Source organism: Xiphias gladius, chromosome 24 (genome assembly GCF_016859285.1).
Source record: "Xiphias gladius isolate SHS-SW01 ecotype Sanya breed wild chromosome 24, ASM1685928v1, whole genome shotgun sequence".
Lineage (NCBI taxonomy): Eukaryota > Metazoa > Chordata > Actinopteri > Istiophoriformes > Xiphiidae > Xiphias > Xiphias gladius.
Window position 1 is genome coordinate 20,790,807 of NC_053423.1, and position 26,342 is coordinate 20,817,148.

Genomic DNA, 26,342 nt, shown 5'->3' on the forward strand with positions numbered 1-26,342 from the left:
CAGTAATGTTTTCTGATTACTTTCTCTTACTTTCAAGTCACTTCGCCTATCAGGATGCTGATTCAGATATCAAAACTTTACAAGTTTGGATTTTTTTCAGGACTGTTTTTATTTTCATCCGTGCCACATTGATGGCATGTAAATTGTGTAGAACAGCGGTTTCCAACCGTTTTCATCCAACTCCTATCAGACGGACTCAATACCCCTTTACTATATCCTCTTGATAGATGGCAAGACCTTCATGGGAATGTTAAAAGGTTTTTCATTGCAGAGAAACCCTTGTGGCTGTGGTGTGCCAATGGCTGCAAACATTTCAACCATTTATCCATTACTTTTAGATATGCACTTAGACCTTTCGGCTAGCTTGTGGAATAGGTTTCAGACTCTGACAATCACAGCAATCCCAAGTCTTGCTGTTAACTGACTGGTTGGTGGAAAAGGGAGATGTGTCCTGTGCAGCTGGCCTATTATAGCTGGACAGTTAATGGTTAGTAAATATATTACCGATCATATTTGTGTGTTTATCTTTCTCCTAAACACAAATACATTCATTAATACCCGCACAGGCTATGAGTAACCCTGATTGGGAATCACTGGTGTCACCTGTCATTATTTAAATGGACTTTATGGTTTCTTACTTTTACGTGAAGGGTTTTCCCAACGGAAACACAATTTTTCTACAATGTCTCTAATCACATTACAATCCCAAAGGGTATTCACAAAAAAATGCAGTAACTTTTTTCTTACATCAGAAAATATGATCATGCTAAGCTTATTTTGCTTCTACCTAAATCTGTGGACAATACTGAAGAAGCTCTCAGAATTGCGTGTCTACAAAATTTCAAGAGGTGAACCTGCCATTTGTCAGGAAGCTACTTTGCCTCTTTGCCACCTACTCCTGTAACACAAAACCGGTCACAGGTCAAGTGCACTCACCCTTGCCCTGAACTCCTTTTTAACTGGATATGCCTGGTTTGGACCTGCTCTGCTTAAAAGTCCAGGCACATTTCTTTCAAGCAGCAGATAACCTGCAGAGAGCATAACTCACAACAGTGTGCTGTTAGTGAAGACACTCTGATAAGGCCTAAACAGAAACCCTGGAGCAGACGGGAGTGTTGACAGACACAGAGCTACAGACACAGCTAATAGCAGAGCTCCACAAAGGCCAAAGGTTAAAACAGGTTTGTGTTCATGTTGTTCTCTTGTTTGTGTTACCTTTATTTAACCTTTAAGTAAACGCCACTGAGGTTGCAAACCTCTTTTGTAATGGAGACCTGACTTAAACAGCAGCATAGAAAATTGAAATTAAACAATACAAAATCAAACAGGGGATAACAGAAAGGAAATAAATGAACATGAAATGGCAAGAGGAGTTTCATTCAAGTGAAATATTTCACTTGCCTGGAATGTAGCTAAGTGCAGCTTTCTTGCATTCTTTCAAAAGTCTTCCTAAAAGCTTTTTTTCAGAGATCTGCACAAGCCTGAAATGAGCTAAACATATCTGGGTCAAGACCCAGAGCTGGCTGGCAGAAGGAGGTACTAAGAGAAAGGAATATCAAGCATTTTCAGTGGGTGAATACTTCTGTCAGTGACAGGCCACCAAGGCCACCTATCAACAGTGGCCTTTTATGTCTCGAGACATAGAGGAGATCATCAACAGGCTCCTGTGTTAAAGAGCTGATTCCGCACCAAGTGCCTGAAAATAGTTGACAAGAATGGACAATGGGAGCAATGGTGTCGAGGTGACGACATGCTTACAAATGAACTGAGTCTGACTGAGTAAGCAGGACTGCCCAACATATTAAGTAACTCCATTGGGAGCACTCAGTGAAGCGAGGGATCTTTTGTCTCCGGAGCCCTGGGGAAAACATTCTCTGCTAATCCAAGTGGGTAGGACTCCTTCAGATCCCTCTCCGGGATCATTTAAATGCCTCTGCCGCCTGGACAACTCTTCCAAAGTGTTACCACAGTTTGCCAGGCCAGAATAGTCCAGACAAACCTCAGCTCCAGACAGAAGAGCTTTTAAAAGGCTCTCCTTTCAGGCTGGGCCAGTTTCACCAGCCCTGGTTGGGGCCTGTCTCTTCAAATTGGACGCTTTCTGTCCTTATGAATGTCGGTCAGTCCGCTTGAACCCCCTTTCTTAGTGAAATTTAGATGGAGAACACTGATTAAAAGATTAATGTATAAGTAGCACATGGCCTGAAACTAAGTCTAGAAATACCAACCATGCAGACTGTAATACCTGCAGGGTGGCAGGGACAAATGGGAAGACTATTTGAATAAATTAAGATGCCTTTTGGATACAGACTTATTGGGTGAATGCCAATTAAAAAAGTGCACTTTACTCAGAGTTTGTCTTACTAATTAAGAACTAATGAAATACATAAAGTAAGCTTGATTTGGAGGTTGATCAATTAACAAAAGTGATAATGTGATATTGAGTAACTATATTTAATGTGTTGTTACAGCAGCAACATGACAAACTTGCACCATAGCTAGTTTGGATTAAACTTGGTGGAGACCAGGGTTGGTATCATTCAAATTTTCGGTTATCATTGTGGATATGATTTTCATTTGACACGAAGTTAATAAAATGTTACGATGACCGGTAGCATTTGTACAAGGAATTTGCCTAAATTTCATTGTCTAAAAACTACTGCAGTTAAAAAATAAGTAAACAGGATTATGAATCTGACGGTTTTTTGATACTCGGTACCAAAAGAGTCCTGAGGTTTGATACCCAGCCCGCATGTAAGGACTACAACTGAAGAAATTAGCCATTTAAAGTTACACCTTACATTAATGCATTTCTCATGTTTGAAGTAAAGTAGTGAGACACCTATGGGTGACAAAGATGGGAGGAGCTAACTTTGCTGATGTAAACATTAACGTTAAGCAAACATGAAACCATGCTGCAGCCAGGTAGGCAGCAAGAACAGAGAAAAACCACACAGAGATTTTGTTTCTATTACATATACAGCTGTACAGTTTTAAATCAGGCTTTCTGCACCCACAGTCCCATCCCTGACGGAGGGGCAGGGCAACACTTGGCCATATCACTGCTGTTACCGCGGTGATGCAGCAGCAGCAGCCGCTCTGCAGCAGCGGCTCTGCTCTGCATCTCCCAGCGCAGACGTATTCAATGTGCCGCATGCAGCAGCAGCCTCCCTATGCATCTTATACACAGGCTCATAAAACACAACATCCAGGCACAATCATTACCCCCGACCCTTGGTCCAACCCCTGTGTTCACCCCTGGACACAAAGGAGAACAATAGCTATTCATTCCTTTTATCCACAAAAACATGCAGGCAGCGAGGGAGAACAGAGGATTATAATGCCCACATTTAATTTGACAGCCCCGAAACCTTCAAAGCTGAACTTTTTCTTCAGCCTGCATCAACACGATGAGGAAGTCCTTGCAAGGGAGGGACAGTTGGAAAACAAGGTAGTCCCTCAAAGCATATGATGGAGATGTAAAGAGTCTGGGGAACCAAAATCTGAAAAAAGTCGAGAGGAGTACCTTTGAGAGAGCTGATCTCATGCTGGATGGACCTTGCATGATCCATGCTCACAGTCTCCCCTCTTGCGACTGCCTGAGGCTCCAAACAGCCGAGGCTGAGCTCTGCAAGGTCAGCTCAGCACCGCAAACACCACGCTGGAGGATGGAAATGTCTCTCTGCTAACAGCAGGCAGATTCTATCCCTCTCTCTCTCTCTCTCTCTATACCCCCTTCTCCTTCTCCGCTCTGCTGCTGCCACAGGAGTTGGCAGCTCTGTGTTTTTGTTCACTCCCTTTTTCCTCTCTCCTGCCCGCTCGCTCACAATCCCTGTCAGCAGAGAAACTATGAAAGAAAGAAGCACACCTCCCTCACTTCCACCGCCTACCCCTCCCTGATGTCGCCCCGTCTCATCCTTGTGGTGCTTCACAGGGAGGTGCCTCAACCAGTAACAGTCACGCTCCGCCATCAAATCACAACAGTGCATGTAGCTGGATTCGAGCAGCCAATACAGAGCGTAAGAAGTCATGAAAGTTTGGATTGAAAGGTGGTGGGTGAAAGGAAAAAATAGCTTCTAAAGCGTCACACATGTTTTATCTAAGTAAAGGTTTAAATGCCCTGATACAATATTACTCTGGTAGGAGTCTAGGAGATAAAATAAACCATTTACTTTGAAATGTAGTGTTATGTCTTTTAAAAATCAAATATAAAACTAAGGTAAACATGGATTAATTCTTCCTCAGTCAGGACAACAGTGTCAGTGACTCAGCATTATGTCCCCCTAAACCACTCCATTACTGCCACTGCACAAGAGGAGCCTGTCTATTTTTGATGAAAAAGCATTGCAGAGCCAACCCCGTCTCCTAGAAATTACATTTATACGCCACTAAACTACAACAGCGAATACATTTTGAAGGAAACGTAACTGCAACCACACTGCATTTTCAATTAATGTGATGAGGATATGTTTGTTAATTTACGTATTTAGGAAGTCGCATATACGTCGATACTGAACGTATAAGTAAAATGTTCACAGACGGCGTACTTGTTTTCCGCTAAAATATCCAGTCTTGCGTACAATATCGACTTGTAGTGACTCCAGCATTATTAAACTGTTTTATGGTTATGTTTAGACTCTCTTAGTTAAGATTGGAGAAATATTGTGGTCTGATTTAATACATACAAAGTCCTCAGCGACTTCAGACACAGGTTCATTAATATTCAACCAAAGCCAAAATCTTTCCCTAACCTTAGCCAAAGCGCTTTTGTTGCCTAAACCACAGACGAGACTCCGGACTCGAAGTTCACATCCACAGTCGTGCACTTTTGAACAACCGCCATCCACCCCAACCACCTCCTGGCGACTCTGCTACCATTAATAGCTGTAGCACTTCATTCATTAAAAAAAAATTGGCTCTGATCATATTTGCTGTTGCAGTTTAGTTGCATATAAATGTAATTTCTAAGAAACAGGATGGGCAGAGGGGACCCTGGACTTTGGAGGGGTTTGGATGACAGAGCACTTTTGACGAAACTTAACTTTGCAATCTGAACAAATTAAAATATTAAATAAAAATTATGCATCAACTTCTGAAACATGGTATTACTATCAGTAAAATTAAAACCGCACTCTCCAAGAGTTTCACATAAAATATCCTTAACAGGTGAAATCAGTAATTAGAGCTGCAAAACAAATTCTCACAAATTATCCCAAATTAAATTCAGGTGATCCCTGTGAGTTATGAGTTCTTCACTCCCGGGAATTCGCTGTTTCGTACAATCCAATTCAATAACCTTTACATAATACATAAGATATTAAGAAAAGAGTATACAATCCATTTACTAGTAATTATTGTTATTAACCAAGAGACATAAAGGTTTACATCGTTTGAGCCTTGGCAGTAATATTTTAGAAGATGACAGTCAAGGCTATGCTGACTTTGACTCAGCAGTTCCCTCAAGCCTCAAGTGACTTGGTTGGCACTTCTCTGCTGTGTCGTGCCTGAAGTCAGCAATACTGAAAATGCTATTTTGCCCAAGTGACAGAAGACATATGCATCTACAGATAAGACTATGACCAGACACAACACATGGCTTGTGTATGTAGATTTTTGTGAATTTTTTGAGCTGAATCGGACAGCATTCACTTTTGTCAGCTCCAAAATCCAGTGGATTTACACACCGAAAGTGCATTAATTCTGATTCCTGAGAAGAAAAGAAAATTAAATATGTATACAGATGCATGCTAACTTGACTCAGATTTCTGCATCACCGGAAAAGTGGCTGTTATGGTAAAATCTGATTTAAGGACAAGGTTTGTCGAGGATGGGAAAAAGACATCCCTGGGGATTCACGGGAAACGCACAACAAAGTGTCCACTCTGATCTACACTTGTCCGACAAAAAAAAACAAAAAACAGAACTGACGGTTACTCCTGTCATCAAGCCAAGCTAAAAGCAACAGATGCTGGAAAACGACTATCCAGATTTTTTCCCTGAATTTTCAAGGTGAATAGTCTCAATACCCTTAAAACCAGAAGCAAATTTTCCGTATCAAATATCAGTACCTCGAAAGTGGAAGTGCTACTTTCTGCACTGCTTCGAAAACAGACGTGTCAAAACCAGGTGACAACAGACTGGTAAAGATTATAAGGAAAGCCGGCCCAACCACAGGTGAAATCCATGACTCACCGAAACACACAAAACAAGAACCTTGTCTAAATCTCAAAGCATCCTGGAAAAGATCATCCACTTCACAGTGTTCTGAGTCAGCACACTTGTTTAGGTAATAGGCTTATACCTTATCAACTGCAGAAAGGAGAAGCTAAGTCAGTCTTTTGTATGTCGGCTGATGAAGCTGTGGATTACTCATAATGGATTTGAGGGTGACCTGTCTGCTTAGTGTAGACATGGATGGTTCTACAGATGTACAGTATGTAAGTTGTTTGGTTCGTATATGACCTTTTCAAGTGTGGTTCTGGTTCCTGTATTGCTTCTGTTGAGTCCCAAACTGGGACTGATACTACTACACTTATATATTTATCATCACACGGCTCTACAGGACAGATGGTCATGTGGTTCCATGCATCAGGGCAGCAAGTCCACACTGGTTCCAGTTTCAGAGTCGAAGCCATTTCCTGCAGAGGGTTAATTAAGTGTTCAGTGGCTGGACTGCTTAAAAGCAAAGCTTTTAAAAATAGCTTATTACGATTCAGTGAACACGGTAGTAACGTTCTCCGTGCTCTATGTCTGAAATATTCTACTGATCTAACTATGATGAGGAGCATAGAGCTGCGTTTTATTACAAAAGATAAATAGCTGAAATGTTTCGCACTGTCTGCGAAAACCAGGAGAGACAATAAATCATGGTAACAGAATTTTGAAAGGTCCTGAAACAGAACAAGCTCCACTTGTGAGATAAATCAAAAACATGAAAAATGCATTACACTAAATGAATGAGGATAAATAAGGTCTCCTCTTCAGGTACGAATGTGAGATTGTTTAGCCCATATGAAGACAGGAATGAGCAGATAATGAAAATATACAGTTTATTCAAAAGGAAAAATCAGCTTGTTTTTCAACTTTACAAAAGTCACCAGTTTACAAAAAAACCCTACTTTCTCTTCTAGCAGAGTGCTGTTGAATTCAACAGCCTGCTTCTGGCCTTGCACTCTCTCACACACGGATCCCCTCATTTTGGACTTGTGCCCAATCCAGCTGCCAAATAATAAAGACAAGTGTGAGAAAACAGGAGCAAGACGCTCAAACCAGTGTAGAACAACTGTATAACAAATAGCATCATAATGTTTTTAGCCGCGGGTGTGCTACTACGTTGTGCTGAAGTCAAGACATTTTTCAGGAAGGCTGTAATGACTCCCTCCTGCAATCAATAAACAATCAATGGATGCTTGTCAGGCTGACGGTCGAACCACAGATCCAGTTAACGTAGATAAACATAGGTGGTACAGTATCTGGGGGTGGGAGATGAGGTCTGAATGAAATGCTGACTGCAGTAATTAAACTTTCAAATGACAACACCAGGCCCTAAAGATGATGTGAAGAAGTATGGAATAATTTCTACAAACAATTACTGTAACAGACAACAAAATGTGACATAGGTTTAAAGTCAATTCAGTTATTCAAATACTCTGTTTTTAAACCCTGAAAAGGTTACTTATGTAATGCTCCCTCTGAAGGCCAAGAACAAATAATTCAACAAACCATCCAGTCTCTCCCAAATCACAGAGTTCCTTTCTATCTTAATCAAATATTTCTATTATTACTTTGTTTTGTTTCACAGAGGACTTTTATTTCCCTCAGCTGAGCCTCTCAAGAAGCACTTTCTCTCAGGCAGCGTACATTTCCTTTCCCCCGAAGACTGGCAGTTCCTAAATCCAATAATGGCCCAAACACCAGACTTAGCTATTTTGAGCTCAAAGCGTTTTATTGGTAGACTTCATTCTGGGCAGCAAACAGGCCAGCAACACAACTCAGTGAAGTCCTTGAACTTTTTTTTTTTTTTTTTAAACTTAAATGGGTTTTTTTTTAATGTAAATGTGTCTTTGCCTAAAATGTGTAATTCTGAAATAATGGGTTGTATAACAGCAGACAATTTGACATGTCATTACAGGAAAAGCACAAGTGTAATTCGTAACAGCAGTGACGGCTCTGCTCCATTCAGGTGTGCCAGCGAGCCAGCATGCGCAGTACCAGAGCCCTGGAAGTAGCACACCTAAACAGAATGCAGCCATCAATAATGCATCCATCAATAATGCTATTAATTATAGCTGTGTTCGACACATCAAAATAGCTTCAGTGAGAACAATCTATTTCTCCAAATTTTACTAAACAATGATCATGGTACCTGGGATATTGAACATAATCCTTTAGCAAACTAAGAAGCATTTGATTGGGTCAATCAGTAACCTTAAGATATTAAACGTTATGTTTAAAATGCGAACCACCAAATAATTTAACATTCATGATCAATAGAAAGTCTCCCTGACCCACCCTCCTATCGTTCCACCCCACCTGCATTTTATTCCAATGCCACAAACGCCGACCGGTTTTCAGCTTCTTAAACAGGCAGTTCATTAAACCCTACAGACAAATTATGCCCCACGTGACCGTTCGACAAGCAAAATTGTTCAAATTTTTGAAAATCTAACGAGTCGTAAAACTTGGGAACTCCTCCTCTTAGATCAGTGTCTTATGAAGGTACGTTGAGAAACACAGCTTGCGAAGAGCGAGCAGCCTCAGAGCTGTAGTATTGAGTTGTGCGACGGGCCTCATACCAAAGAAATGAAGCCTCTGGTGACGACAGGAGAAAAATATCATGCACCAACTGGCAGGCCGCACCTGAAACATCAACTCAATAAACATGTCAGACTCTATAAGAAGAAATAACACACTGGCACATGTCCAATTATGTACCTTAACATCTACCTTTTACAAATACATCCTAAATTACATTATTTTAAATACAATCCATACTTGACGGAAAATGGTGCTGAATTTTTTGTATTTTTTTCATTTCATGGTACACTTTTGCCTTCACTAGCATTTCACTGGGGTGAAGCACCTAAATAGACTCATGTACACTTCAGTCTATATTCACAGCCTGACGGGTGCAGCAGCAGCAGCAGCGATTTGAACCTTTTCTAAACACATTCAGTCACTCAACGGTGTGAGAAAGTGTGGAAATCGGTTACTGTGCAAAACCAAAACTTGCATAATGCCTAAAGAATTCACAGCTTGCCCCGAATACAGATATTGCTTCCAATAATCAGAGACAGGTGACAAATGTATGAGGTACACCTGAAAATAATGATTTATGTTTTAGTATCACTGTTACCCAATTGTTCCGTATTAGGCACAGCTAAAATTAATTTTGTCTGCACATTTTTTTTTTCCCTGGAATTGATTTCAAAAATACCGTTCTTCTTCCACAACCACATAATAAAGAGCATTGTTCTGAATGCAACTGAAGTAATTGAGAAGATGGAGGAATTTAAGTTTCCTTGCTAAATGTCGTTGTGTGCCATAGTAAGTCACCTGATTCCCTGCCCGGCTGAGTGGATGTTTCTGTTTCCATGCAGCTGTTCAGTACTACAGTGTCAACACTCATACTGACAAAACAGCCAAACTCTCATGTCCCTCTTAATCGGCAGTCAAGACCTGATACCCCCAACCTCCACCCCTCTCTGGGATGCGGTTCTCCCTCCCCATTTAGAAGTTGGAGCAGGACCAACAGACTACTCTGTTGTGAGGCGTGAGGCGGGTTGTACTGGGTCAGCTCAAGAGCCAAACTGATCTCAGGCATGACATACACCATCAGCGAGGCCCCGGGAGGAGGTGATACTGTGGGTGCCATCCCTTGCCATCTACAGTCATTAAAAGTGATATCAAACTCCATGTGCAGTTGTTGCAGCCCATCTGTACACACATACACGAAAGGACAACAAACCAGTCGGGTCACCTGTCAGCAGCTAAAAATAATTAGTTTGCTATTGCCACACCCTGCTTCTGTCAGACATAAAAAGGGGGCCAATACAAAAGTTTATGTTAGCAATAATACACCACATGGTGTCCTGCTATACAAAAACATTTAAAAAAAGACTACAATGTGAAGCAGAGTGAGTCTGTTATTTTCTAAATCAGGACACCTCTGAGTACATTATTGCAGTTAAACTACGGCCACATACCACTGGTAAAAAGAGGAGCTGTGTTCAAATAATCAACCAAATTGTCTGCGTTATAAATAGCTTGGTCTATTTCACAATGCAAGGTTGCATGAAGATGATGTGCTGCGCTGTTGTTAATGAGGCTGCAACTAATGATTTTTTTCATTTCATTTCAATTAACCTGTCGGTTATTTTCTCGATTAAACATCCGGTCTATAAAACATCAGAAAACTGCCCATCACAACTTCACACAGTTCAAGGTGACAGCATGAAATATCTGGTTGTGTGCGACCAACAGCTCAAAACCCAAAAATATTCAGTTCACTTAGTAGTGTAAGACCAAGAAAATCATCAAATTCTCACGTGTGGGAATCCGGAACAAACAAACGTTGGACATTTTTATTTGCAAATGATTAAGCAATTACCAGAATAGTTGCCAATTAATTTTTCTTTCCATCAACTAATCAGTCAACAAACTGTTGCAGCTCTCGTTATTATGAATACTTACCGAAGAAAGGGGCAACTTAAGAGGAAGACACCAACATCGGAGGAATTCACAGAGTGCGTCATGATGAAAAATGTATTGTGAGGCCCAGCTATCCTTTGGATCTACAACTGTGAAAGAGACACAGTCATGCTGTCTCTTCGCCTTTTGTGTAGCACTGAAAGAGATCCACGAGAGGCTGTTCTAAGGCCACCCAGAAGAACAGTTTATTAACACAGAACAACAAATCCATTCTGTGTGCACAGTGTTGCTGATATCAGTGACCTTCAAGATATGCGAATGAAGATGACATTAGTACTAAAATATTTTGCAATACTCAGTTGAGCTAAACTGCTCTTGCAAAAACTGGAACCAGGATAGTAACATGTGCAGTAGTTTGTGTATAACATCTTTAATGCTGATTTTATCTAGTGGAGTCAGGAAAGCGTTTTCTAAACATTTGGATAGTAGAATTTCCCCAGTCCATCACAAATCTTTTTATGCCTTCACGCCGGTGATAGCCGTGGCTGGGAGGCCTTACGTTTTCGCGTTGTCCATCCGTCCGTCCGTCTCTGTCTGTGTCTGTCTGTCTGTCTCAATCTCGAGAGCAGGACATCTCAGGAACATCTTGAGGGAATTTCTTCAAATTTGGCTTAAACGCTCACTCGGAGTCAAGGATGAACTGATTGATTTTGGTCAAAGTCACTGTGACCTCACAGAACATGTTTTTGGCCATAGCTCAAGAATCCATACACTAATTATAATATACACTTAATACCTTTTATTAAGTTCCTTCAAGTCCCCACTACATATGTTATGAGTCTGGACAGACATGGATGTAAACTGCAACTTGACTGGTTGGCGGAGGGATACAACCGCAAGGCGGTGATTGTAGTTAAACCTTTGCCTGAAGTAGAAACATAAAAATAACCAAAACTGGAGGGGCAATGTTTTTAGGTGAGAAGGGAAAATTGTGTAAAATTCACCATTAAGTGAATAAACATTTTTATTATAATCTTATTTCCACGAGTGAGTCATCTGTAACATCTATGAGCTGATTGTTTCTTAGCTCAAAAAGTGGATAAAAAGACAAGACAAAAATCAGTGCAAGTGTTGTAATGGTTGATCCACTGCTCATAGCTCTGAGAGTGTTACTCAACAGTGAGAGAGGCAGCAGAGTTGGGCGTGGATATGTGGAAAATGCAGCTCTGCATCTCAAACCCAGGAACCCTGCTGAAAAATAGAGTACTTGCCAGCCAGCTCACTACTGACATTCCTGGCATTGGAATGGCTTAGTGCAGCATGCCAGAACCAGGGTGTTAGCACTATTGTTCCGAAGCCAAGGACCAGGGAGAGGCCAGGATCTCTCCGCACCCTGATACACAGGTCAGACCGAGGGATGGACAGTCAGCAAACGAGGACACTAAAAAAAAACAGGGACGTGTGTTCTAGCAGGGCTGAAGGTGGCACTCTGTAGGAGACAGACTGATGATTGGTACTGACCGGTTGTATCGAGGTGGTTGATCAACACTCCATCCCTCGAGTTATTGGACTTATGTGGACGTAACAAACTCGTAGCCTCAGCGCTACAGTGTGCCTGGTATCCATTCTCGATCTTTTATAGCTCGAGTCAGGCAGGATAAAATGACAGTTTGTGTTTGACTGTATCCAGGAGACCGAAATCTCCCCCCGGGACCAGACAGATTTCTCCGCCACTGACATCATCCTCACAGGCAGATTAGAAAGAAATCCTTCATAGTGTCACCGCTATTAGTCAACATCCCGCTGGAAAAACCGTGGACTCCATGAGACACCTGTATCTCTGAACACTGTGGGAAAGTAAACACTGACATCACACTGTTAAATCACCTGTGGTTAACTTTTAAAAACCTTATTGATTCTTTTTCCCTTTTCGCGTTGAGAGTCACTGTAAAACAGGCGGAGCAACAATTACAGCTAACCAGAAGTGCAGTAGGAGAAGACAGAAAAGGGATATATCCATAATTATTAGGTTTTGGTTTAAGTTATCAATTCATCCAGTGATTCGATCACTCATCTAATCCTTTACATGTCTAAAATTATGACAAACACCAATCACAGGTTACCAGAGTCAAACATGTCTGGAAAGTTGCTAGTTTAGACCTTCAGCAAACATAGTGTGAATTTTATAATTTTATAAAATGACGAAAGGCAGATGTGAGGTAGGGACACGTAGTTGAAAAATGACCATTCATTAATTTTAATATTTTTTTTTTTTGTTAATCAGCTTGACATTATTGCCGGACTAAATTTATGTTTTTAAAATTTAAAAGCTTTGTTAGAAGCAGTGAAATTTTCCAAAGATCTGGGCCTGAGCCTAAGACTTCATTCTAGACTGGGTTTTTGTGGAGCTTTTGAATACATCTCGGGGAACGGGGAAGGCCATGAGTGGTGGTTGAAAGCGCCAGAGATTATCTGTCGCGTGTCATGTAATTTAACTAGATGCACGGCATTATGAAAAGTGAATTTCCTCTAAATTTAATTGCAGCATGTATTGAAAACAAGAAAACCTACGTCCATTCATAATTTTGGGGGCTTTTAAATAAAAAACAAACTTTTCAGATTCAGTTTGAGATTAAAATCATTTAGTAGAATGAATATGCTGCAGTGTGGTTACATAATTAATGTCAGCTGTTATAGACTCTCTGGGTTTGGGAAGACACTAATCCTCTGCTCTAAACACAAAATCTCATTTTCGAATTGCAGTTCTCTGCAGACTTGAAACTGTTTCGCAGAAGAAACCAGAGAGACAGTGAAGACAACCAACTACATCTTGATCTCATTTATCATCAAAGGGGATTTTGACTCAGTGAAAGCATGTGAACTCATCTATTGCTGCCAGATAAAAGGGGCATGACCAATGGAGACTGTGCTGGCAAACCGGTCTTACTGCAGCAATAGTAAAGTTTGAGCCCCAGTAGCATTTAAAAAAAGCACTGACATGGTCATTTTATCATCTCAGAGTTCAAAGCTTTGTACCTTTGGTAATCATATCAGCCTTTTAAAAGGTTTTTGGAGGCTTTAATATGTTGTTTAATATGTTTAATGGACCAATTGCAAATCAGATTCAACTATGCAGATTATTTTCTGGGATGTTAGCTCCCCCCCCCCAGTTCATCGCCGTTGCTTATTCTTCAGATAATCACATGTTTAATAACCATGTGAAACAGTTCTAAACAAAAGTATGCTTCCATTCTTTTGTGGAATTCTTTTTGTGTGTTTTTTTCCAAGAAACAGAAACGATATAATTGTTTTACAACCAGAGGATATTATCAGGAGGAATGCAAACATGTGCGATTCATTTCTGAAACGATGAGTGGACAAGTCATACAGTAATAATAATACTATCTTGATAATATATTAATTGTTTGAGTAATTTAACAAGTAAAAAAATCCGACATTTACTGCTCACAACTTCTTCAAAGAGCAGATTTGCTGCTTTATGTGTCACATCAAAATAAAATGAATCCTTTTTTATTTTGACCACCGGTCAGACAGAATGAGCAGTTTTAATTTGAATTATTGGCTCTTGGAGCTTGAACGTGACAAACTTTCCATTCTGAAATTTTAAAGTGTACTCCTTAAATCCATTGATGAAACAAATATATTTAGTCACATAACCCCGACAGCAAATTCAACAGCTACAGGATGCAGTCCCCTGAAATTTTTCCAGACATCCAAGGTTCCCTCACAGAGCTGCCAACGTGGCTGTAGATACACTTGACAACGTTGATAGTCATATCCAATCACTCCACTAAAAACACACACACACACACACAATATGTTTCAACCGCACATGTGTATAAACAGAGACCAAACAGGTCATCTCACAAACTCATGTGAAGTAGCAGAAAGGTGGGAAGATTCTGCTGCAGCCTCTGAGTCCTGGGTAATCTACAGTACACTGAGGCGCCCTGTTGGCACAGCACTGTGGGACAGAGTGTAGGTGTGAACATATGTGGAGATAATATATGAGTATGTCCTCTGTCAATGGAGTTCATCACACTGAGAGGCACTAAAACAATACATATATGACCTAAACTGCAGCCATTTGTCTCTTGTCTAGTGTCCACCTGCAGAATTAAGTTTAGTAGTTTCCATGTTTTAAGATCCTTCAAAGAATTGCCTGTCTGTCTCTCAACTAAGACAACACTAAAGAAAACACCCCTAATGATTTAGGAAAAAAAAAAAAAAAAAAAACAACATGTTGCAGTCAAGCTAAACAGGGATGTGTTGCTTAGTCATTATCTTAAGGTTTTCATCTGACAGCGGCGATAATCTTGACAGTCAGAAGACACAGAGACACCCTCAGGGAACGAGCTTTCCCTCTAAAATAACACTCTGTTCATGTCTCTGTTTATGCATGCAGACCAAATCATATTCCATGACTGAGCCTTTCCTCTGGACCCACCATACACACAGCGTGCCATCTAACTGCAGGGCAGAGAGACAGAGGAATCAATGGATGGCAGAAAAACTGCTACTTAAAATCACACGTCTCTCCACATCTACGTCAAACAGCCTGACTTGATCGTCTGATTTATTTTAAACTGCCATTAACTGTCGATTATCTGTCAGGCAACTGCTGTTTCTTGTTCTGCAGGTTGATACTAATCAGATTATGTCACCAGAGGGTTGACAGCTAACAACGTGCCAACACCAGACATAGGAGGCCTTTTAATTACAAATTAGGAGTCATTTTACTTTAAGGGCTACTTTCAGTGGCTCAGACAAACACAATCCATGGAAACAGGCGTTCACACGGAAAAATTCAATAAAAATACTCAAGCTTGGATTAATGACTCATCTGGACACATATGGACACACAAACAGGGGCATACCGGACACTAGAGGCTACATACGTCACTTTAAATACAAGTGATTGCAAGAGAATTTAACACCATAGTGCAACAATCTTTGAAAACAGTCTAGTAGGAAACGGAAACTCTTGGTAAACAAGACAACAACACAGAGCAGGTCCTTTATAGTACATATTATATTTACTTATTGACAAACTTCAGGTACTGTATTTCTACACTTACACAATACTCAAGTACAGCTGAAGGGCTAAATGCCCAAATTTTATACAGTGGCAATAAACTAATGAGCGGTTGTTTTTTTGTTTGTTTTTTTTTAAGTTAATCTCTCCTTATTCAACAGACGAGAGCATTTAAATCATTTTGTTTTTAGTTATAGCCCCATGTCTTCACATGGCTAATCGCTTCCTTAACAGTGGACATTAAAAGAAACTATCTGCACCCTCATTTTGTTATAACACTCAACCCAAACTCCCCAAATTTCCTCCTGCCTCTCTGTGAATGTTTGGAGGCCCAAATGTGAAACTTAATGTTGAGTTCAATGGCTCCAACTTAAGTGTGTTTTGATTAATAGCTGTTGATTATTAGTCGCCACTGCTGTGCAAACAAAATGTTCAGTAGGCGGAACTAATTACAATAATTAGTCTAATCTGTGTGTGACGTGTGATTGCACAAGGCGCATACATAACTAAGGGACCATTACTATTTTTGAATATGAGGTCAAGTTGCATGAAAGTGATCTGAGGCAAATTCTGGAAGTGAAGTGTGGAGGGGGTTTCTCTGTGGACGCTCCAGCTCAATGGTGATTCACATGACAGACTTATCGCAGCCCTTTTAGAAGTGAACCCTGCTGGTATTTACACACACACACACACACACACACACACACAAATGTAAAGACAGGGTCAACTGTAGCTGCAGGTTTCCCAGCGTGTTGGCTTATTTAAGGGGTCTTTAAAAAGGGTGGGAAGAGTGGGAAACTGAATACAGTTAGAATCCAGCTTGCAGGAAGGATTTAATCATAGACCTCCACTTTAAAGAGCAAACACAAAAGATAGATGATTGTACCATAGATTTTTCTTTACTATTCCATTTTTATTTCAATTTCAGTTTATTTTATACTTTTTCAAAAGCAGTTTTAATGTTATTGTGCACATTTGTTTTCAGGATAACCTTGGCAAAGCAGGGAATTTCCTTCTTGAAAAATTTCTTTCTTATCATCTCCGCTGTTGTTCAGATTTTGATTTATTTACGTCTTATTTCTTAATTTATTCCAGTTTATTGTAAAAGTGTTTTAGATACCTATTTTTCTCTTAGATTTAGTTTACAATAGTGATCTTGTTAGAATAAACGTCAGAACATTAATCTTAAAGCAAAAAGTCCTGCCCTTTGAAGAGCGATTCTTGGAGGTTTGACAGCAAAACCACCAACTAACCTCAGAAGAATGCATACTTGAGGTTAAGATCACCAAACAAGACCTGAGTAAACTCCATTCAGGGTCACCTGAGCCTGAGGCCAGGTCACTGGAGTTGTTAGTAAGCGTAGGTGCTTGTACTGCATTTGTGGGAGTCATTACTGAGGTCTCTCCACCCTGCAATGTTCCTGCCTCAGTATTTTAGATTTTTCCAATCATTTCCATGGGGAGGAGGAACATTGCAGCCAAACCTCTAGAACAGCATAACCTCGAGAGCGTTTTCCGTAAACATATCCAACACTGGTGAAATGTGACTTGTACTTAAAAGTAAGGGAGTGCAGAAGAAACATAATCAATATGATATGAAAAAATTGGTTGGATGCTACAAGACTAATTATACTTCTAGTGAGAAAGACTGCACTGATTTTCATTACATAACTTATTGCCACCTTTCTAAGCAACATCGTGTCAAGCTAAATGTCACAAGTCTTTTTAGTTTGTCTTTCAAACCAAAATAACTTGAAGACTGACAGAGTAAACTCCTGGGATATATTTGCAGCGAGTATTTAAAGCAGAGCTGCGTGTTTTACACTAATAGATCTGTTCAGTTACTATAATAACACACAGCTCCACACAGCCACACTTTATCTTTCCCACAGGAAACTGGATTTCACCTGTTGCAATAACTTATGCAAATGGTCCTCACAGGACAGCTGGTACAGGAACAACAACTGGTTTGTTATGACATTAAGCCATATTCATTTGATCTGGGATCTCTGATACGGGGATACAGTGTGTACACTTAATCAGGATCTGATAGCTCTCAGCAGCCTTATGAATTTTGAACCAGTGTCAACTACTCGAGTAAAAATAGAAAAGAATCCATCACAGTCAGCAGACCAAGTCAGTAAGAATATTAATTTTCCATTATATTCACACTAATAATTAAAATGACCCCAATTTCCATTAAATGGGGAATATCAGCTGCAGGTTATTAATGGCTGATTCTTAATTAATTAATTAAACTCCATATGGAAGTGTTTTCTCCAACAAATAAAAGTTGCAGCAACAAGGTGTCAACCTGTTCTTCTGCTTCCAATATGACATGAACACTTATTACCTAAGTGCATTAAGTAGGCCATGTTTGAGTAATTTAGTTCGCACACAGACATCTCCACACATACATCATCTCAAGCAAAGGCTTTGCAGAAAGGGCTGACATCTCATGCCAGACCCCCACACATTAAACCCACTTTTAGCTCAAAAATCCAGATTGGCTTCACACCTCAAGACATAGCTGATGAAAACAAAAAGTACTTTCACCCTCTCACCCTCACAATTATGTATCCAGACTTCACATTCATTCTGGAGGTGTAATTATCTAAAACAAATAGCTAACAAAGTCAAAAGCCAACAATAAGAAACAGTAACAGGAAGTGAGATCTTGGCAGGGGGACTGGAGGTTATGACAGGGGCGTGGAGCACCACACTGGTGCCAGAGCAATACAGCAGGAACGCTGCCCACAGTGACATGCACAGTAGGCAGCCGCATGGGAAGAAAACTACTAGACTGGTGTGACTGGATGGAACAAAGCTGTTCCCAACATACCAGGACCAAGACCCGGCTCATTTGTCCTTACTGATAGTCTGTTGTAGCGGGGGTTGTAGATGCAGCCCACAGTTATGAGCTCTGTTGTTATTCCTAACCTATTTTTATCCAGAGATTTTGCTGAACATCCACGCTGCTTCTGAGCAACAATGCCCTGCTTTATACTGATTCAGTTACACACACGGACAGTATAGGGCCTGCACAGTGCAAACCACTACTGGCTCTTCACTTATGCCCTACTGTAAATGGATGAAAAGCTCAATAAAAGAGCACAGCTGTTCCTGTCAACTGGTATCCAAACCACCTCCAGATGTTGCTGTAATTCACCTGCCTTTACTTGCACATTGTGCCTGAGAAAGACCCAAGCAGGCAAGAGTTCAGCTGGTCAACAACTCAGTATGGTGGCCTGCCTGATCATTTTCTCCAACCCAGATTTAATTTAAAATGAGATAGTATACATGTATTTCGATGTTAAAAACAACCTGGTCTGTATTAGAAAGCAATAATGTCAAGGTGTACGAGCACACTTTTGTGTGACCCTGAGACACATTAAAGAGTCAGACAGACCCACATTAAACTTTCAAATACCATAACGGTTGATCATAGTCAGATCGTTCTCATTTCTTAGTCTGACCTTTGGGTGCTACAAAAGTTATGAATGTCAGTGCTTGAGCACTGGTTAAGCATTAGGCTTGGACACCGAATGATGAGCTTTTGATTAGGGCTGCAACAAACAGTTATCTTCGTTATCAATTTTATTGATTAGTCAAAAATTGATCAATTAATAATTTGGTCTAAAATGTTGGAAAATAGTGAAAAATTACCATTACTATATCCTGGAACCCAACTTGACATATCAAATAGCTTTTTTTGGCCACGGGAAAAAGCAAATCCTCACATTTGAGTAGCTGGAGCAGCAAATATTTGGCATTTTAGTTTGATAAATAACTTAAAATTGCAATTTAATGTGTCCAGTGAAGTTAAAAGTTATGTTTAAATTCAGCACCCTAACTAAAATGCATTATGTGTGTCTTTGCGGTCTGACGAACAATGGGGGAACTTTCTCGGTTCCAATCCCTCCTCCCCCTCATTTCCTGACATCTCTCTACTGTTAATTACCAATAAAAAAGGCATAAAATTCCTTCTGCAGGAGCATTGCCATGTTTCTTTGCATGTTAACGCCAATGACCGTCAGTCAGTGGAACAGTGTGAAACCGAAAGCAGAAATGTGTATCATGTAGAGGTTGTGATTTTTCCTCCCTGGTTTTGCATTGGTCAAATTCAGACTCATTAATCAAGTAGGCAAATGAGCTGCAGGAACACCCTGAGGTTGTGCCCGCTTCCTGTGTCTGAATTTCAACTCTGCAGCGCTTTCTGAAGTTAAAGTAAAGACTATCAAGTCATGCTAGTGTTCACCCAGACATAGACAGGTGAAATGTCCTTCGGATGTGCCACCTTGTTGGCTGGCGGCTCTTCTCACTCATGCTACGCTGCTGGACCTGCGCCATTCAACCAAATGTCTCACCTCCCTGTGCCCACACTGCACAGCCATTCCCCTGTATGCAAAGGAGTCTGTCAGGTCAAAACTGAGGAGGAAACAAACCAGGCAAAAGAGGACTCCTCGTTTTATGGATACAAAAGTCTTCCATCACTCAACCTGTATAAAGGCCATGTCTTAACCTCCTGCGTCTCAACAGACCTCTTCCCTTTACAGTCTGCCAAATCTATGTGACACTGCTATGCATCGTTTCCAACGTCTCTAACTATAATAACACAAAAAGATCTCAGGCTAAATTTCATGATGTATCTCCATCACGACTGTGCGAAGGTGTTAGACCACATGTCCATGTCATTCATACTATACTTCCTGCTTCTACATCTCACAGCGAGCCCCCTTTAACCCAAGTACATCTGTGCAAATCAATATGAACCAATTAATGCCGGTAAGTCATCCAGGGATACATAATCCCACACTCACTGAGCCATGCAGTCACTCACACACCCACCTCCCATTCAAACACGCTCTCACCATGGTTATCATCTGAGCATGCACAGTAAAAGCCGATAAAGAAGTGAGGAGCAGGGGTGTTGTTACCTTTATACTTCTCTCTGACGTTCTCATAGGCTTGCACATAGTCCTGCTCCTCTGGCAGTCGCTGACCCGGGTAAAACATGGGCATGGACATGGCCTGGCTGATACTGAGTCAGGGTTAGGGCCCCTTCCTCTCTCTTCAAACTTTCCCTTTTGACTTCCCACTGTCCTCCCCTCTTTGACTCTGTCCCCTCAGTGCTGATAGAAGGCTGTCTGTCCACCTATCTGTCTGTCTGTCCCCACCTTCTTCCTCACCCACACTCAGTCACAGCATTCCCTCTAAAGCTGTAGATTTCATTCCAGACCACCACCACCACTCCCCTCCTCTGCTTGAGAAATACCCACACACACACACAGACACACACACACACCCACACAGACACACACACACACACACACACACACACACACACACCAGACCCTCCTCTTAAAGGCACAGAGGCGAACACACACCACAAAGATAGATACCAGTTGAGGCAGAGCAGCAGATCCTGTAAACACCCACACCACTCAGGCCAGCTCCACCCCAGATAGAGAGACACACACATGGCGACCTCGATGAAAAAACAAATGACGGAGCTGTGTGGGGTTATTTGAGTTTCTCTTTGCAACACTTAACATGGTTCTCCTCAAAGTCACGTCATATTCCCAAAGCTGAATGATGGCAGATTGTTAAGCTTTACTGCCAGAGAACCACACCTCTTCAGTACGGGACAAAACACTGGATGAGTGCTGAATGATACCGATCAAAACAAAGGAGACTACAGCTATGACTTTAGGACAGACCACCTGAATCCTGACGGTTAGTTATCCATGCGGCCTTTTCCAAAAACCAACACCTCTGACAAAGTAAACTGAAATCTCACTTCACATAGCACTGATATGGCCTTCGCTCTCGAAAGATTAACAGTTCTCAAGTTTTTAAGAAAATTTATTTGGTAAACTGAGAAGGCAAAAAGCTCCACCTGACCTCGAACCTGCTGTACATTATATTTCCTATATGCAGATATATTTATAGATTTACAAGTTAAAACATTACCCATCCATCAACTTTCACTCCCTGCTCTGATTTTAGCTGATTGTAAAGTCAAAATGAATCTGATTCCAGCCATTTACATTCACTTTGACATGAACAGTCAGCTCATGCTCTCATCCAGTGACTGCAAATGAGTGCAAGATACTGAATTAGCAGTAGTCCATTTCGTAGGCCCTAGAGTTTGAAGAGTCTGAATGTTAGGTCCACACTGCCAACACCACTGACACTTGGATCCTACTACGAGGAAGCCGTGCTTGGAAGAAGTACTGAGAAGAAAAGTACTGAGAAGAAAATTGGAAAAGTTTTGAGGAAATTTACTGTGAATCACTCAAAAAAATGTTACTTTCCAGTGATGATAATAGCAGATTTTTAGGGCTGATTCTTTGGATTCTTTGGAGGATTATCAACAGTTACATAAGTCAAGTTATCATGGATGACAGCGTATATCTGTTGATAGTTAATGCACATTAGTGTTCAATTCTTTTCAATGAAATCCTTTTGTTATTGCAGCCCTGAAATGAAAAATCTGTACAATATATCTATATCGGCCGTTTTCACGGCAGACATTGTGCAATATATTTATTTCCACCAATTCACTGTCCCTAAAATAAGTGTGACATTTATGCACTATATAATGTCCTCAAAAATTCCCACAAAGGAATGAAAAATGAAGCATCTATAAGCATATGCACTAAAAACCTCCCGGTGGCATGCTTCAGGTTTTCACAGATGCGGAGAATAACATTACAATGATGCGACTCTACGCCTGTCACTGACGGTGCAAGATGATGATATCTTATTAAGTGTCCAAAATCATGACAGTGAGTTATGATTTACTGTAGGGTAAGTTATTGAGTGTTTAACATAATAGTGGATGAGTCAACAAGGGAGTGATTTCGGACTTATCTTTGCGGGAAAAGCGCAGGTTTCGACTAACAACGTTAATGGCGTCTCCATTCTGTTCAGGTGTTTCTGCGAGCCATGAAAGTGAACCAGCAAGCACAATGTCAGTGAAGCTGTCACACCTTGACGGATTTAAGCCGTTAGTGTTATTAGTGTTATTAGGTTCTTTTGTATGTATAAATGTATGACCTAGCCTATTATGAAACAAGTACAGTCGGTGTCTGGATATTCTACAATTCACAAAACAAGCAGACGCCAACAGAAACCACCTGGCTTTTTTCTTCTGTGATAAGTTCGATGTTTTACTGCATCTCATGCCAGCGTTGCCACATCAACTGTGTTTGCGAGTGTGTAATTATGTGTTGTTGCGTGTGTGTCTCTATGAGCAACACAGCTGGAGTGCCATCTCAAAATCGCTCTACTCAGCCAAACTATATGACCAATCTTTAACAAAAAAACAAACCAAAAAAAAAACCAACAGAGCGTGGCAGATATGCTCGCACAATTGTTTGTGTTATCACTTTCTCATAGAGTTTGTGTTTACTCAGCTATAAAAGGAGAATTAGGAGAATTTCTGTAACCTGAACCTGCCACTTGCAAAATTTACATTAATAAATCCTTCATGTCAGGAATGTGAAAAATATTTCATCCAACTAAGCGCAGTGTTTCTCAACCAGCGAGTTGAGAAACACTGACAGTGAGTTATGACCTGACAGTGAGTTCTGACGAACACGATGTTGTATTTTTTTTTATCCATCATGGGTTCCAGCTCCTACAGCCTTTTCAGCTGAGGTTTTTAAGACTCCATCAATCTCTAATATGGCTGAAAGTAGTTTAAAAAAAACATTTACACAACACTAAGCCTCAACACCAAATGGTTTTATATAAACAGCTCTTTTAGAGTGTTACAGCTAAAAACACTAACAGTAAGGCTACAAGGGAAATGCACGATTGCAGTGGCTACATTTTTGATTTGGTTGCATATGATGATTTTATATTTATAAAGATTATTTACCTATTATTGAGAACAAATTAAATAAACAAATTGACTTCTTATACAGACGCATCACCACCAGCGCAGCAAATGTTTGTATAGTTAGGAAACAAACACCTGTGAGCGGTCAGACAATTAACCTGCGAAGAGGTAGCACTTGATTTGGTACAACAGAGCAGGCAGACTGATTACAAAGCATCATTATCACATCTGATTAGGTTTATTCATTGTGGAAGCCAAAATGATAATCATAGAGATGCATATGCAACCCTAAAATTTTAATTTAATGGTGTAACTCAAATACCACTTTTAATATGGACCTGAAATTATCATTAATTAGAACAACCATTGTTAACCAGACAGCTCAGCTCTAAAGATGCCTCTAACATGTAACAACCAGGACCATGACAGTTTTTATACTCCCGTACTTTTTCCTCTCACCATACAGAGCACTTGGGCTCTTTCATATTGATATTTTACGGGCAAGATTTCTGATTCTCTCTCTCTCTCTCTCACTTTCTCTCTCTCTCTCTCTCTGTCTGTCTCTGTGCCAGAGTATGGATGGTGTCTCACGTCTGTCTCTCTGTTTGCTGGTCTGGCTTTGGCCCGAGTGACTGGGACTGTAGTGCCCATCGGCCCTCCCACACGTCACCAAGCTACAGACTCTGGCTGTGCCACTAATTTATGTTCTCTGGTAAAACAATTAAAACAAGGAACTCAACAACACATCTAGGGTAGGTAGGAAGGATACGACCCCCCCCCCCTCGCTATTCATTGACTGGTTTTTTGTGTAGTTACTGAAAACGCATTGCAGGGACAATGTGTTTTCCAAATTACTGTAATCACATTATTTTTCCTAACAGCAAGAGAAGCATTACAGTTCCAATGGCAGTAATTACTGTTACTGTGGTGAGTGACAGACAGGGCATTAGTAGCGTTACATTCTTCGGTCTCTTTAACCTCTACATTGATTTAATCCATGAAAAGGTTCATTTCGGTTTATGCTGCCTTCATGACGGGGGTGATTTCTTTTTTTTTTTTTTGGGTATAGCTCGTTTTTAAGCTATAAAGAATATATTTTAAAATAAGATACAAGTAAAATAAGATAAGAATAGAGAAAAGAATAGCAGCCAAAGAAATAAACCTTACAGTGTATTTACAGTGCAGTAATAAATAGCCCCACATTTAATAGAGGAAATAGAAACGCACTGGAGAAATTGAATCAAATTCACCTGAAAACAAGGGTTTTTGAATTCAGATTAATTAAGTTCATGAATTACATTAAAAAGAAATTGTTAAGTAACCTTATGTCATGCAATTAATCATTTCTTGTAATTTAGATGTAAGAAGCAGGTAAGTTACATGTAAAGCACACATGAACATGGACAAAAAAGTGGCAATAAATCTCAGAATATGTATGTAATAAGTTATAATACTAACAATACTCCCGAAGGAGAGCAATATACTTTTGTAGTATTAATTCAATAAGGGCATCTGTTTTGCTTTTTTCGGCAGGCTTAATATTGTTCTGTAGGACTTTAAAAAAATCCTCAATATGGAGTCACATGAATGGGTCAGGAATAAAAATACACTGATAGCACAAACACTGTATAGTCAGTGAAGGATCAGTGGCTCAGAAGGATGCAGACACGCTCCACTGCACTTCATCTTTGGATACTGTCCTCTGGTGTCCAGCATGCAAACTGCACAAACTCCTCTGTCCTGGATTATGAGCATGAATCGATCAGTGACGATCCGATACCTAATATATGTCAACAATGGGAACACTCAGGGGATCTTTTTAATTTTGGAAATTACTTGAGAGGGACAGGAGAAGCCTCAGGGAAGAAACTTGTCAGAAAAAAAGTTTTATGGTAGAAGAAAAAAAAAAAAAAAAAACTTTGATCTAAGGGCACCTCAGGTTCCCACAGATATCCTTGGCAGTAATAACGCTGCTGACGCAAGCAGCCATGGTGAAGATTTTAAAATGTAAAATCAATAATTGATCCACAATTCAGTGCTCTGACAAAAACTGCCCCACGTTGAAAGCAGTGCTGAATAATTTATCTGAATCTGTTAGGAGCAGGTCCAATGATATTCTACAACTTAAATGTTCCATGAAAGCAGCAAAAAGTAAGCAACTATAGCCTGAACTATAAAAACCATTCTGTACGGCACCTTTAATTTCCAATTAAAATTTAAGGAATACTGCTGTCTCTCTTAAACAGAGAATTAAGGATTAAGTTTAAAATTGGGAAATGTTTAAAATATGGAGAAAAAAAATAAGAGTAAGTAAGTATGGGCATCTAATTCAGGAGGAAGGACAAGATCAAACTAGTAGTTGCAACAACGACAAGAAAGGAGTACCTTCACAGTAAGCAAAAGAGAAAATTTTCTGTTCCCTCTTCATCCTGACTCTAAAATTGATCTTGTTCAATGTTTTGTGAGAGGTAATGTGACGTTCCTGGATGAACTGTGGAAAGATTCATCGATGCTGCAATAACGCTGTACTCCTCTCCCACACTGTGACGCATGCAAACAGCCTGAGTCATGTTTTCTCTCTCTCTCTGAGAAACAGGATGAAAGTTTTTTAGTACGTACCCTAAAAAAAAAAAAAAAAAAAAAAAAGCAATAAGCAAAACTTGATTTTGTTTTCTGGATTCAGAAACCAACCACAGACCAAAAACCAACCAGTCTTTATGGGAACCACCGTGTTCATACTATACTATCACCAGAACTTTTGTCTAGAAACATGTACTGATGCTTCTGACAC

At 40.3% G+C, this 26,342-nt stretch overlaps 1 protein-coding gene across 3 annotated transcripts in view; it reads right to left on the bottom strand.

The window, feature by feature from the left end:
• The window catches only part of pleca (plectin a), a 111,212-nt gene that overhangs the window by 69,432 nt on the left and 15,438 nt on the right, over positions 1-26,342 (bottom strand). The window contains exon 1 of one of the 3 annotated variants that reach the window (XM_040122438.1): positions 20,640-20,937. The exons of the other annotated variants lie outside the window; for them this stretch is intronic. Within the exon in view, the coding sequence (XP_039978372.1) occupies positions 20,640-20,730 (91 nt within the window). The 5' untranslated portion in view covers positions 20,731-20,937. Of the gene's footprint in view, positions 1-20,639; positions 20,938-26,342 lie in introns of those variants that run through there. 3 annotated transcript variants of the gene reach the window in all.